The 16,834-nt window shown below is 32.0% G+C and overlaps 1 protein-coding gene across 2 annotated transcripts in view; it reads right to left on the reverse strand.

The window, feature by feature from the left end:
* Positions 1–16,834, reverse strand: part of LOC139515686 (xanthine dehydrogenase/oxidase-like) — a 65,257-nt gene that overhangs the window by 46,342 nt on the left and 2,081 nt on the right. The window contains exons 2-8 of one of the 2 annotated variants that reach the window (XM_071305338.1): positions 14,480–14,537; positions 8,945–9,041; positions 6,219–6,327; positions 5,227–5,353; positions 3,894–3,955; positions 2,453–2,524; positions 1,469–1,543 (exon numbers count right to left, since the gene is read on the reverse strand). In XM_071305338.1, coding sequence (XP_071161439.1) covers positions 1,469–1,543; positions 2,453–2,524; positions 3,894–3,955; positions 5,227–5,353; positions 6,219–6,327; positions 8,945–9,041; positions 14,480–14,537 — 600 coding nt within the window. Of the gene's footprint in view, positions 1–404; positions 468–1,468; positions 1,544–2,452; positions 2,525–3,893; positions 3,956–5,226; positions 5,354–6,218; positions 6,328–8,944; positions 9,042–14,479; positions 14,538–16,834 lie in introns of those variants that run through there. The other variant, XM_071305339.1, reaches the window with a different exon arrangement.

Consider the following 16,834-nt stretch of genomic DNA (forward strand, 5'->3'; position numbering starts at 1 on the left):
TGAAGAAAAAAACAAAAATAAATAAACAAATTGACTTATGAAAAGTTTCAGGAAATTTTTTATTGTTGATACTCAGAAAACTATAAAATTGTCTGTTACCATGGTTACAGTGGACTCATTTATTTTTGTGGATTGAGGAAAAGTGGCATTTTAATGGATATTTGATTTTTTGTTTTTTGCCAAAGTGTGCATATATACGATCATCTATAGCAAATTTTTAATTCATTGAACATTTAAATTCGTGGTTTACCTGTACTTACAAAATCCATGAAAATTGGTACCCAACAAATAATACTGAATCTACAGCATGTGTAAAACTATTTTGATGAGCTTAGGTGAGATTTGATTGTGTTTTATATCTTAATTTAAGAGGAAAGATACAATTTTAAAAATAAGGAATTTACCCGTAATTCTGGAGGGAAAATAGGATCCTGTGTTGAATCTAATGGTAGATATTTACCCGTAATTCTGGACTGAAAATAGGATCCTGTGTTGAATCTAATGGCAGATATTTACCCGTAATTCTGGATGGAAAATAGGATCCTGTGTTGAATCTAACGGTAGATATTTACCCGTAATTCTGGATGGAAAATAGGATCCTGTGTAGAATCTAATGGTAGATATTTACCCTTTATTCTGGAGGGAAAATAGGATCCTGTGTTGAATCTAACGGTAGATATTTACCCGTAATTCTGGATGGAAAATAGGATCCTGTGTAGAATCTAATGGTAGATATTTACCCTTTATTCTGGAGGGAAAATAGGATCCTGTGTAGAATCTAATGGTAGATATTTACCCGTAATTCTGGATGGAAAATAGGATCCTGTGTAGAATCTAATGGTAGATATTTACCCTTTATTCTGGAGGGAAAATAGGATCCTGTGTTGAATCTAATGGTAGATATTTACCCGTAATTCTGGAGGGAAAATAGGATCCTGTGTTGAATCTAATGGTAGATATTTACCTGTAATTCTGGAGGGAAAATAGGATCCTGTGTTGAATCTAATGGTAGATATTTACCTGTAATTCTGGAGGGAAAATAGGATCCTGTGTTGAATCTAATGGTAGATATTTACCCTTTATTCTGGAGGGAAAATAGGATCCTGTGTAGAATCTAATGGTAGATATTTACCCGTAATTCTGGATGGAAAATAGGATCCTGTGTAGAATCTAATGGTAGATATTTACCCTTTATTCTGGAGGGAAAATAGGATCCTGTGTTGAATCTAATGGTAGATATTTACCCGTAATTCTGGAGGGAAAATAGGATCCTGTGTTGAATCTAATGGTAGATATTTACCTGTAATTCTGGAGGGAAAATAGGATCCTGTGTTGAATCTAATGGTAGATATTTACCTGTAATTCTGGAGGGAAAATAGGATCATGTGTTGAATCTAATGGTAGATATTTACCTGTAATTCTGGAGGGAAAATAGGATCCTGTGTTGAATCTAATGGTAGATATTTACCCGTAATTCTGGAGGGAAAATAGGATCCTGTGTTGAATCTAACGGTAGATAATCACTTGTTTGTCCATTCTCTGTCTGTAATCACAAAAAACAATTTATTTTATTTAATGATAGCATCATATCAAAACAGATAGCAGTGCATATTTTCAACATGGTGGGTATCTCATTAATAAGAACTCACAAACTGATATCTTAAACATCTATCTGTATGCATTTTTTTGTAAAATCTCAATAATAAATCTTGCATTTTTTGCCGATTCTTCATAAATTGTTATAATAAATATGCGAAATGATTTCTGAATATATAAAGTAGTCTCTGTGGTCATCATTAGTTTCTGAGTCAGTACTGACAAGATTTATGATGTTCCCTTTTTTTTTTTAAAGTTATCTGATGATGAATAATGAAATTATTAAGATACTGAGGTTCAAACTCCTTTAGTCAAAGTGAATAACTTTGGCTACTGCTATAACTTTTAGGTTCATTGTAGTCATATAGCTCTTCAATTGTTTCAATTCTTATACATCCTTGGCAATTAAATATTTGGCTTTGAGTGTTCCTAATAAAGAGCTGATAATGTGTCATTTGGCCTCTGGTGAAGTGTTGTCTCATTGGCAATCATACCACATCTTCTTTTTTTATATTCAGATGCATAGATTTATAAACTGTTGATTTTTATCAATGTCTAGTTATTATACTGATCAAATAAATGTACAGGCTGTCTTGGACTTGCTATCAAATCTGACCTTTTGATATGGGATGAAGGCCTCACTACTTAGGAGTTAAAAATAGGAAGTATTCTGTAGTTATGTGTTTTGTCAAATGACAAAAGGATTGCCAGTAACTACTGCAAACAATAATACACTTATTTTCAAACTATGATGTGTAATTGTCTGACAACTCATAACTTTAGAATTGCTCACCTAATATAAAACCAATCAGTTCTGTAGCATTCTTAATAGTAACTTTATACATGTTATACTTACTCCTTTTTCTACAACACCATTAGAACAATTTCCTGTATTTTTACAACAATTTTCTCCCATCTGACAAAACTCCTTTCAATGAAGAAAAAACAAACAATATTACAACATGTCTTAACTTTTTCTATATCAAAATTCTTAGCATTTAGATCAAGTTCTGTATTAAAAAAAAATCTTTTTGAATATTCCTGCAATATGGAATTTATTTCCCTATCTCAAAACAACTTGTGTAACAGGAAAATCAATTTTGAAGTTCAGATTTACATCAAAATTTTATTTCGAGGGTAAGGATTATATCATGCCACTATGTAAACTACAGTGAGAAAATGCATTACTGAAAAATTATTACACCAGGGTTTTCGATATCACAAACTAGTCAAAACATTTACTAAATTTTATCATCGGTATAAGGACATCATTCGTAAATATAGCTCAACATGCAGACTTCTTATACATTCAGGTATTTCACATCCATTTTTTTATGGAAATATTTTTTAGAAAGCACAAAGGTGTCAGTATTCACCTCAAAAACTAACAAAACCTTTGAATAGACTTATTAAGAAGGGATATAGTTACGATACTGTTGTCAGGTCATTAAAGATTGCACATTTTGGCGTTAATATTGATTCACTTATAGGGTCTTTGCATCGGAACTAAACACATTTATTCAAAAACCAGTTGTTGACCTGACACGGGTTATGATCTTCTCATATATGTTATGATGGTATGATACTAAACCCCTAACGGGAAGGATTGTGCCTGATGTTCATATGATGAAATCATAATCTTTCAGTCAGTTTAATTGAAGTCTGGAGCTGGCATGTCAGTTAACTGCTAGTAGTCTGTTGTTATTTATGTATTATTGTCATTTTGTTTATTTTCTTTGGTTACATCTTCTGACATCAGACTCGGACTTCTCTTGAACTGAATTTTAATGTGCGTATTGTTATGCGTTTACTTTTCTACATTGGCTAGAGGTATAGGGGGAGGGTTGAGATCTCACAAACATGTTTAACCCCGCCACATTTTTGCGCCTGTCCCAAGTCAGGAGCCTCTGGCCTTTGTTAGTCTTGTATTATTTTTAATTTTAGTTTCTTGTGTACAATTTGGAAATTAGTATGGCATTCATTATCACTGAACTAGCATATATTTGTTTCGGGGTCAGCTGAAGGACGCCTCCAGGTGCGGGAATTTCTTGCTACATTGAAGACCTCTTGGTGACCTTCTGCTGTAGTTTTTTTTTTTTTTTTTTTTGGTTGGGTTGTTGTCTCTTTGGCATATTCCCCATTTCCATTCTCCATTTTAATGACACAATTGCCTAGCAGCAGGTGCATTAAAAGAGTCTAATACCCTCATATTTCACTACTAGAACAACCCTATCATTCAAATTGCCTTTACAGCTATTTTACACTAAGATATAATTATTTTCAGCAGCAAACCCTACCTTAGTAAATGATTTAAATCCTTCTAGTATAGGTCTGTAGCCAGTACATCTACACAGATTACCTGAAAGTATATAAACATTATTTATAGGTCTATAGAGTTTATCACAGACATCACAGTGTTTACAGTGTTGAAAAAAAATCTTTGATTCTATCAGAGGCTATGACTTCAGCAAAAATCAAAGTGCTTGTAACCACTGAATGGTAAAGATTTCTTCAATTTATCAATGGGAAGTAAAATTAAATATTGCATTACTTGTAGTTGATTTAAGGGGCTCCTTGGCATAAATCATTTTTTTTTTCTAATATAGGATTTCGCTATATTTTTTTATAAATGAACTTTATCATATACTTTAAAGAAAAATGAAATAAAAAAGTGGGGTCACCTTATATGTACAGCTTATATGAAAACAATAATAAAAAATATAGGTCACCGATGAGTTAAAAAAGATATTTCAAATTTAATGCCAAAAAATGGCATTTTTGCACCAAAGGGAGATAATTTGGAGCTTTTTCAATGATATAAACATTTTAAAAGTCATCTGGGGCCAAACCGATTCGATTTTTTGGGTTGATTTTTTTACCATATCATAAAGTAATAACTAATAGTGTAATAAATAAAATTTGTAATGAAAAAATAAAGGTTCAATTTTTTGCTGAAATTTTTGTACCCACAAGCCACCTTAACAGCAATTCTAGACAAAGGAAGATTAACTCCAATTTTTTTAAAATGAATTTAACAATGACATAGAACAGGTATTAGATTCGCGCACCTTGCAAAAGTTATGTAATTTTCTTGACAAGTGTAACATCATTTTGTGCCTTGAATATCTGAGCATATATTACATCGTTAAATTTCTGGACAGGATGTATAGAATGTTATGATCAACACTATATTTTGTATATTTTGTTCAAAAAGGTAGTGATAAGTCTTGGAAGATTTAGATATCAAGTCAGTCCCATAAGGTTTTAATTGCATTTCATGCAATCTTTATCTAAAAACAGTTCAGGTGGAGATAATTCAACAGATAATACTTCTTTTTTGGTAAAATATCATGAAAACAAGACTATAGAACCCATTTTAATTTTAATATTTTCTACTAGGAATTGATTAAAAAACATCTCCTCCAAATGCAAGGAGAATATCAAATAGAATCATAATTTTACAATCAAAAATATAACTAATAGTTATTTCCCCCTATGAAATCAACATTCAATTTTCAAATTTAGCCCCAGTATTTCTCAAAATGAAGTAAGGTAACCATGGTTACATTTTTTTTCATAAATTTGATTTAGAATGCAGATACATTGAACTATATTTGTAAATATGATAACCTTCAAATGCATTTTCCATTTCTGCTCCAGTAGGTTGTGGATTATTTCTCAGCAACGTGTACATGGACATGACAATACCAGGAGTACAGAACCCACACTGTGAACCATGTGACTTGGCTATTCTCTCCTATAAAACAAAGGATAAACATGACAATACCAGGAGTACAGAACCCTCACTGTGAATCATGTGACTTGGCTATTCTCTCCTATAAAACAAAGATAAAACATGACAATACCAGGAGTACAGAACCCACACTGTGAACCATGTGACTTGGCTATTCTCTCCTATAAAACAAAGGTTAAACATGACAATACCAGGAGTACAGAACCCTCACTGTGAACCATGTGACTTGGCTATTCTCTCCTATAAAACAAAGGATAAACATGACAATACCAGGAGTACAGAACCCACACTGTGAACCATATGACTTGGCTATTAGTCTCTCCTATAAAACAAAGGTTAAACATGACATGTGACTTGGCTATTCTCTCCTATAAAAAAAGGTTAAACAGATGACATGAAAAAAACCAAAAGAATCTACCCTGTAGACAAATACACTACACCAAGATAATATTATACATAAATAGACTTTGATGGATAGTTGTCTCATTGGCAATCATACCACATCCCTTATTTTATTATAATAATTAAATAATTTAATTTCTTGATTTTAATCTTAAAATCATCTTTTAAAGTCACAGAAATGGTATGTTATAACCTCATACAACCTTTTTTTTTGGGAAGTAATTTAAAGTATTATATTAATCTCAGAGGTTCTCACACATCATCAAAATTCGGTAAACATCATATAAAAAATTTGGTTTCACAAAAAATGCCTATTATTTTTAAAAGAGGATATTCATTACAATGGACATTTCATATGATCTTATCCTTAGTGAAGTCCATCAAATATGCTGTAAATACTTTAAAAAATAGTTGTGAGTCATTCAATATTCTGAACATAATAACTTATACTGTCTGACCATCTTACCTGTACTGGGTGAAGTCCATTTTGTATGCTGCCAATTCCTTCCACAGTGGTGACTGCCATTCCATGTAGAGAACATATTGGTATAAGACAAGCATTGGCAGAAAAGTGTCTAAAAATAAAAGGTCAACATATTCATTTTGAATTACTGTCAATAATTGATTGAATATTTAACCTAATTTGTAACAGTCTCCTTATGCTAGGGTAATGATATAAAGAAAGCTATTCCCTTATCAAAGTAATTAAAATATAAGTAGGAAATATTCCTTTGAACAAGTTTTTTTAACTTCCTCTGTGAAATTTTTGAACTTTATTTCTTGCAATTACAAATGTTTTTCAAATCTTAATATGCATTAATATCTATATCTTCTTCGTTCCAAAGTCTTGTTCCAACAGATTTGTATATTGTTTTCTAAAAACATTTTGTAGTTCTGAATTAGGTCTTAGTATTTATTAAATCAAATTCAAGAATTTAAATAACCTCAAATGGGATAAATTTGACAACTAATGCCGGACTGCTGGTGTAACAATTCAAAATACTAGTATGTTTATAAGGACATAAAACATGTATCATTATTGCTAATTTGTTACATGTATAAATATATGTAGCAATTCAAAGTAGGATACCATTCAAAAACTATCTATTTTTAGTAACAGTGTCTTTGACCTTTGAATGTTGACCAATAATTAATAAGTTTCCTATTACTTCCATCTATCTAATTTTAATTAAATCAAGAGAGGTAAACTCAAGCTACCATTAAGAAAACCGTTTTACATTTTTTCCTTCTAGTTTTTAGAAACAGACTTTGACCTTTGACCTACTGACCGGAAAACATTAGACTTCTCTCCTTTTCTTATCTCTTCTATCATAAATTTCATAACAATTAAGAAAGGGATGTTTTTGTACACACAGACAGACAAGCCAGACAGATTGTAAAAGATAAACCAAAAAGGTTGAGAAAGACTGTCAGTATTTGTTACAGTGATTGACAGTCAAAATTAAATATTTGCAATAAACTCTTTGTAGAAGTTTCTTTTGGTTATTTGTGTTGTTAGGTTGTAGTCTACTTATCCTTTTTTATTTTTGATGGTTGTTTTGAGACAGAAATTAAAACAGTGGAAGGAATTATTTTTTTCAGTTGACAAAGGCATTAAGGTTCATCATAACAAACGGACAAATATGGCTGTATTTTCATGCCAAAAATTACTCTGAGTACAGACTTACCTGTGAAGTTGGACAAGTTTTAATGCCTGGCATCCACTAGATATAATAAAGTTAAATGCATTTTGTGTTTCAGTAAGATAAAATCTCTTTTGGATTTTGATGGGCATTTTTTTTCCTTCATGCAAAAAGTGTGAAAATAAACTAATTTGTGATACAACTATGAGATGCTCCCTCAGGTAAAAAAAACTGGTTTGTACTGTTTTGATTGTCCTTAATTGACAAAGGGTGTGTTTGGATATACGCCTGAGGCATCCTATGGTTACCCATAGGTACCTATGGTTTGATATTTTGTGTATAAAATATCAAACCATAGGTACCTATGGGTAACTATAGGCCGCCTCAGGCGTATATCCAAACACCCCCATAGACAAGAGTTATCTTCACAACTACAGGTGAGTTAAAGAGTTTATCTGAGTCAGTGAGTGGACAGTATCAAAGTAATTCAGGTGTTTGTTTATTTTTACAGCTTCTGGAGAAAGGAACAAAAATGCCCATCAAAAACCAAGAAAGATTTTATCTTAATCACAAAATGCATATAACTTTTATATATCTAGTGGATGCTAGGCATTAAAACATTCCAAACAGCACAGGTAAGTCTGTACACAGATTAGTTTTTGAGGTGAAAATACGGCCATATTTGTCCATTTGTTATGATGAACCTTAAACCAATAGAAGTCTGAAAGTTTAAGCAGGATCACCTGGTGATCATTTTTATGACACCATGACAATAAAATTATGTAACAGGTGTTAAGTGTGGTGTTTATTTTTGCAGACTAGTATACATTATTGTTTAAAGGCAACTGAAGCACACCAGGAATTTTCGGTGTGTTGAAGACCCATTGGGCCTGTGGGCTGATTTCTGCTTGTTGGTTTGGTTGTTTAATAATCTCTGTGACACTTTCCCCACTTCTATTATCAATTATAATCTATTAGTGGATAACCAATATATACACACTGATGTTCTCTGATATCAGTAGAATTGATTTATTTCTTTTGTTTAAGACCAAATAAAAATATATGTGTGGTTCCAGTGACCCTACCTTCCCTACTTTTTGTTTTGAAATTAGCCTACCCTAAAGATTTTATTGTCATTTTTCATTAAGCACTGTTAAAGTCAGAATGATGCTCCCATAGACTCAATGTAAAAAGAAAACATAAAATAAAAAAAAAATCCCTACGTACCTACCTTACTTTTTTTCAGATGTAACTGGAACCACACATTTTTTTTTATTTGGCCTAAGTTTATTTGCTTTCTTGCTTTATTATCACACTTACCTGAAATCTTTTATATGCTTATTTTGAACTTGGTCAAGGTTATATATTAGTCAATGTTGCCTTTTGATGAAAGTACCATATTTAAATACACCAAAATTAAAACATTCATTATACAACCAGAAATTACAATTCACTACTCTTTGAAAGGATCTTGATTTTTCAATTTTGAAATTAAAGCAAGCAAAAGTACTGGTATGTATAATAAGAACACATCAAAGTTAACACTTACTTGACAGTTTTTGTGTCAGGTAAATATTTTGATACCATGACAGTACATGCACCACATCCTCCTTCTCCGCAACCAAGCTTTGTCCCTGTCAAACATACTATTATACTGTTAAGGACATAATAATTTTAACAGCTAGTAATTATCTAGGTTTACATTTTATATTAAATTTAGGCATATTCTCCCTATGTTTATCTGATGATGTCTAACTATATTTTTAATATTTACTGTTCACATGTGACATGGATATGAGATGCACTAAAGTAATATTTATCCAACTACATTTACTGACCCAATTGGAGGCTTCAAGATTTGAACTAAGTTTCAACATCAAACCAGATGCTCCGCAGGGCGCAGCTTTATACGACCGCATAGGTTGAACCCTGAACGGTTGGGGCAAGTATGGACACAATATTCAAGCTGGATTCAGCTCTAAATTTGGATTGTGATTAAATAGTTGACACAGCATAGGTTTTGGACACAGAATGAATGTGGTTTAATGAACTTAAAATAATTTTTTTGTCTTTGAGCAATCACTATGCTGTTGAATATTAATCTCAAAAAAATGTTTGAAGAAATTTCCTTTTTATTTATGAAATCTGAAATAAGAAAAATTAAACCCCCCACCCACCATTTTTTTTTTCACATCCCCCTTTCCCTTTTTCCAAAACTGATCTCAATTCAAATTTCTAATGGAGTTTGCAACAATAACTACTCATTTAAAAACATCATAAAATATTAAAATGTAACAAAAAGTGCTTGTTATCACTGAATGGTAAAGAGTGTTTTAATTTATCAGTTGGTAGTAAAAGTGAATATACATTGTGCATTGTATAAAACAATGATTTAAGTTGATTCAACTACTATTCTGGACAAAGAAAGATAACTCCAATCAATTGAAAATTTCTTGCTATTGCACAATATTGTGCAATTAGATATTTCTTGCTATTGCGCAATACTGTGCAATTGAAAATATTTGCTATTGCACAATACTGTGCAATTGAAGATTTCTTGCTATTGCACAATACTGTGCAATTGAACATTTTTTGCTATTGCACAATACTGTGCAATTGAAGATTTCTTGCTATTGCTGAATACTGTGCAATTGAAAATTTCTTGCTATTGCACAATACTTAATATAATAATTTTAGATCCTGATTTGAACCAACTTGAAAACTGGGCCCATAATCAAAATCTAAGTACATGATTAAATTCAGCATATCAAAAAAGCCAAAGAATTCAATTTTTATTAAAATCAAACTTAGTTTAATTTTGGACCATCTGGTATTTAATGTAGACCAATTTGAAAACGGGACTAAAAATTAAGAATCTACATACACAGTTAGATTTGGCATATCAAAGAACCCCAATTATTCAATTTTAGATGAAATCAAACAAAGTTTAATTTTGGACCCCGATTTGGACCAACTTGAAAACTGGGCCAATAATCAAAAATCTAAGTACATTTTTAGATTCAGCATATCAAAGAACCCCAAGGTTTCAATTTTTGTTAAAATCAAACTAAGTTTAATTTTGGACCCTTTGGACCTTAATGTAGACTAATTGGAAAACGGGACCAAAAATTAAGAATCTACATACACAGTTAGATCCAACATATCAAAAAACCCCAATTATTCAATTTATGATGAAATCAAACAAAGTTCAATTTTGGACCCTTTGGGTCCCTTATTCCTAAAAACCTGTTGGGACCAAAACTCCCAAAATCAAACCCAACCTTCCTTTTATGGTCATAAACCTTGTGTTTAAATTTCAAAGATTTCTATTTACTTATACTAAAGTTATGGTGCGAAAACCAAGAATAATGCTTACTTGGGCCCCTTTTTGGCCCCTAATTCCTAAACTGTTCAAACCCTCAACTCCCAAAATCAATCCCAACCTTTCTTTTGTGGTTATAAACCTTGTGTTAAAATTTCATAGATTTCTATTCACTTTTACTAAAGTTAGAGTGCGAAAACTAAAAGTATTCGGACGACGACACAGGACGATGACGCCAAGGTGATAGCAATATACGACGAAAAATTTAAATTTTTGTGGTCGTATAAAAACCATGACTAACAAGTGGGAGACAAATAATCTCCATAGTAATCATGGTAACGAAATGTTTAAATGCTACTTCCACTGCATATAAATAGCAAGAACATAGTGGTTCTTCTTAAACTGACACAGTTGAAGGCTGTACTTTAGCTACAAAATGTATAATGGTTTACTTTTACAAATTGTGACTTGGATGGTGAGTTATCTCATAAGCAATCATACCACATCTTCAGTCACTGTGACTGCCATCAATGCAAGACACAGCTTGCCTAAGTATTCCCTTCACAATAACTGAAAACAACACGTTTAATAATTTCTTGACTGTGGATTCATTTACTTTGGTGGGTACCAATTTTTGGGGATAAAGGAAAACTTGCATGTTCATGGATATTAAAATTCATGATTTTGCCAAGGTCCTCATACCAGCCTTTAGAAAATTTGTCATTCGTTGAACGTTTAATTTTGTGTTTCACCAATACCCATGAAATCCGTGAAAATTGATATCCGACCAATAATAATGTATCCACAGTAGACCAACCAATAATAATGTATCCACAGTAGACCAAACAATAAAAATGTATCCACAGTAGACCAACCAATAATAATGTATCCACAGTAGACACCAAACAATAATAATGTATCCACAGTAGACCAAACAATAATAATGTATTCACAGTAGACCAACCAAAAACAATAATAATGTATCCACAGTAGACCAAACAATAATAATGTATCCACAGTAGACCAACCAAAAACAATAATAATGTATCCACAGTAGACCAAACAATAATAATGTATCCATAGTAGACCAAACAATAATAATGTATCCACAGTAGACCAAACCATTATAATGTATCCACAGTAGACCAACCAATAATAATGTATCCACAGTAGACCAAACAATAATAATGTATCCACAGTAGACCAACCAATAATAATGTATCCACAGTAGACCAACCAATAATAATGTATCCACAGTAGATCAACCAATAATAATGTATCCACACTGACAGTAGACCAACCAATAATAATGCATCCACAGTAGACCAACCAATAATAATGCATCCACAGTAGACCAACCAATAATAATGTATCCACAGTAGATCAACCAATAATGTATCCACAGTAGATCAACCAATAATAATGTATCCAGAGTAGACCAACCAATAATAATATATCCACAGTAGACCAACCAATAATAATGTATCCACAGTAGACCAACTAATAATAATGTATCCACAGTAGACCAAACAATAATAATGTATCCACAGTAGACCAACCAATAATAATGTATCCACAGTAGACCACACAATAATAATGAATCCATAGTTGATCAACCAATAATAATGTATCCACAGTAGACCAAACAATAATAATGTATCCACAGTAGACCAACCAATAATAATGTATCCACAGTAGACCAACCAATAATAATGTATCCACAGTAGACCAACCAATAATAATGTATCCACACTGACAGTAGACCAACCAATAATAATGCATCCACAGTAGACCAACCAATAATAATGTATCCACAGTAGATCAACCAATAATGTATCCACAGTAGATCAACCAATAATAATGTATCCAGAGTAGACCAACCAATAATAATATATCCACAGTAGACCAACCAATAATAATGTATCCACAGTAGACCAACTAATAATAATGTATCCACAGTAGACCAAACAATAATAATGTATCCACAGTAGACCAACCAATAATAATGTATCCACAGTAGACCACACAATAATAATGAATCCATAGTTGATCAACCAATAATAATGTATCCACAGTAGACCAAACAATAATAATGTATCCACAGTAGACCAACCAATAATAATGTATCCACAGTAGACCAAACAATAATAATGTATCCACAGAAGACCAAACAATATAAATTGAGATATTTACATATAAAAATGTACATACATTAAATAAATGGGGAATGTGTACATATCATGTTATATGGACTGAGAACACAGTTATTTCGTAGTGCATTTCTTTTAGACAATAACTTCAATTAAACAGGAATGTGTCCATATTACACAGATGCCCAATTCGCACTATCATTTTCTATGTTCAGTGGACCGTTTAAATGGGGTAAAATCTCTAATTTGGCATTAAAATTAGAAAGATCATATCATAGGGAACATATTAACTAAGTTTCAAGTTGATTGCACTTCAGCTTCATCAAAAACTACCTTGACCAAAAACTTTAACCTTAAGCAGGACAGATGGAGGAACGAGGAAGGAACGCACAGACCAGAACACATAATGTCCATAAATGGGGCATAACAAATCACACCTGCTCTAGTTATGGCTGAGTTCATAAAAATAGGTGAAAATATTCTAATCAATGATAAACATTATTGATATCAATAATCTTACAAAAGTCATAAACAACTTGTACTTTCCTAATAGATATATAGGTTATCAGGTTGTCATATATTGATATTATAAAATCAACTTGAGATACAATTGATGTGAACCTTTCTTGGCAAGTGAGGCATTGGCAGCAAACAAGCACAAATGTTTCCTGATGGCCTCAGTATTACTTGCATAACTTTATTGAGGCAAGACACTAAAAATTGAGAAACATACATGTAAACATGTGTATACATAATTCACACTTTAATTTCACAAGCAATGAACCATTCACACTTATTCTTTCAATGTATGTTTACTTGTTTTTGTTTTAATGTCTTTTTAATCAAGCTAATACAGACTAGAACATTGGTTTTCCTGTTTGAATTACTTTATACTTAATTCTTTTTTAGGCCCTTTATAGCTTGCTATTCAGAGTGAGCCAAGGCTCTGTATAGAAGCAGTACTTTGATCTATATCTGTTACTTATACATTGTGACTTTGATGGAGAGCTGTCTCATTGGCACTCATACCACATCTTCTTATTTATATGAAAGTATTTTTTACATATTCATCATGTTTATTACTATCAATGAGATAAACACAAATGACAAATATATACATGATCATTTATGTCATAAAAATAGATTAAAATATTCTAATCTAATTTTATGATAAAAGGTGATATCAATAATCTTACAAAAGCCATGCACCATTTGTACATCACTAATACATATAGGTTATCAGATGTTCTAGGTATTGTTATTGTAGAATATCAGCCTCCAGCCACAATGTGAACTTTTTTAAGGCAAACAACAGCTTCCTATTGTGTTGTTTTGAATGATTTCTATGAGTAGAAAATCTGATAATAAGTTTATCATTTATTGATCTGACATCCCTAAAAACTTGTATAGCCAAACAAATGCCCCACTTTGGCGAGGTATTTACTGTTGGTCTGGAAAAAACCTTAGGGACCATATTTCTTTTCCAAAGTCACCCTTGCCATGACAGGGGTGGAAGATATGATATCAGTTTCATATGAGTTTTGTTATAAATTCATGCAATCTTAACCCCAAAAACTACAGAGCTTTAGTGTTTATATGTTTGAAAGGATACATTTCTTTCTGAGGTAGAACAGTAAAGTATAACCTGGATCAGGATCAGGATCTTCTACCTGTAATAAAAATGTAAATCTGTAACATGGTATTAATACAATTTTAAAAAAATAAATAGATATTTCTTTGGTTTAATCATTTGAGAAGAAGTGGGGTATAACTCAATGAGACAGCAATCCTTCATTTTAACATAGAAAGATATAATAGAAAAGCAATGTATGTATGTACTTTGAGATTCCACCAGTTGAGACGCACCCCTTGATTGACTGCAAGGGTACAGTGGATCCATGTACACTCCCTAAGGATTAATGGAGATGTGTCCTTTACAATATTATCCCACCACCAGAACAATCCTCACCCAACACCGCCCAAGGGAGCGAGTAGGACACCGGGAAGTCTGTTATTATGGTGGAGGAAGCCAAAGTACTCGGAGAGAACTGCCGGGCTTCTCTGCGGGAACAGACAACACGAAGAGATTTCAGAAGATTGATCTCCAGGTCAAGCTGGGAATAACTTCGACCTACCAAGGCCCCGAAAGTATCCAATCTAGTTTTAACTCCAGTCTGGATACCAGAGATGTGTGTGGGAGGGTGAAAATCACCCTACTGATGTACTGAAAAATTCAACGTCTCGAGTGAGATCGAACTCGGGACCTTCAGTACTGTATCCATCAGTCTTAACCACTAGACCTTCAACCCACACTGGGTTATGCCCATCAAAGATTCCAATCTCCAATTCAATAAGTACAAAAAATGACATAAAAAAAGATTATTCCAAAATCTAAGAAATCCTTTTTTTTTTTTTTTAATTAATTCACAACTTGCATTAATCATTGTTAATTGTATTAATTGTTCTTTGATTTTTTTGTTTTATTTTAGCTGTCGTAAGTGTATATATATATGAGTCAAGAATAGAACTGGTAGTCATTCTTACCTGAAAAAAACTTATCCGGTCAACATACTTGTAATTACATTTACTGTTTAAACAAGCGTAATTAATTAACTTGTCACAAAGCACCTGCTATCAAGGTTTATATAGATAGCAGACAGCTGAAATTTACTTATTTCCTTGTGAATGTATAATTCAATTGTCCCTGTAGATCTTTCTGAAGTTAATTTTATGTTTTAAATGGTTTGATATTGAACTATTAAAGCAAAATTTCTATTAAAATTGATGAAAAAAAGTGCACTGAATCCTTTCTACATGAATATATCATAAACAACTTCTGTACAAATTTTATAAATTCCAAGATGGTTCAACAAAGTTATTAGTGTCAGACACCTTCTAAAGAAATTTTTTATGTCAGAAGTTTAAAGTTGACCAACCGCATTTCACATGTGAAAACATGAGCAAATCTGGAAAAACCTGATAATTAAAAAACAATGATGTGGAGTTATTTCCCTTTGCAATGAAATTCATTTATAACAAAAAATTTAACATATAAACTGCTTAATGTTATCAGAAACTAAATTAAACGGTTTTTAATGTTTAATAAAATATTTTAATAAACTACATATTTGGTTGTGAAGAATTATTTTCTGAGTCTAAAATTTTATTGTGTTGGATTACATTTACATCCCATGAAGTGCCATGAGGAAGAATATATATATATGTTATATTCCCCATAATAATTTAAACTTACACTTAAAGTTATGCTGGATTGTAATGCTAGTCTTAGATGTACTTGACAAAAATCAAGATGGTTATCAAATAACACAAGAAATTGATATGTATATCATATAAATCATTAGAGAAGAGGAAATTGTCTTGTATTCAAGGCTTATAAATATCAAATCATTTATATGTAGATCTTTACTAAAAGAAGGAAGTTATGCCGCAATTTAGAAAATAGATAAAGGGACTTATTATATTCGTTAATCAACAAAATCTTTAAACAATGATTTACCACAAATAAGTTCCCTTTTCAATGGACTATAGTCATCATATTTTAGATAGAACACTGTAACACCTAAAGCTTTTAATTAAAGCTGAGCTGCTTTTTCATAATTCAGTGTTTCAATTTTGCAAAATCTAAGATAAACTGTTGACACTTTGATATACCTCACCTACATGTATGTCCTTAAATTTATTTTTGTGATTTTAGGAAAAATTGCATTTATAGTCTTATTGGACCACAGATGAATTATCACGTTGTGATTGGTTAAACGCCGTCACGTGGTGACCCCCTATGAGACCGTATGGGGTTAGTAAGTTTCATATGGGGTTCATGACGCGTTAATGGCGACGTCATCTATTAATGTTGTTGTGTTTCATTGTTTATTTTTCAACAAAACGCCGCAGAAAAAGTCTAGCGTCCGATAAATTCGTTATACGGTTAACTACTGACCCCCTACGG

Source organism: Mytilus edulis, chromosome 3 (assembly GCF_963676685.1).
Source record: "Mytilus edulis chromosome 3, xbMytEdul2.2, whole genome shotgun sequence".
NCBI classification, from domain to species: Eukaryota; Metazoa; Mollusca; class Bivalvia; order Mytilida; family Mytilidae; genus Mytilus; species Mytilus edulis.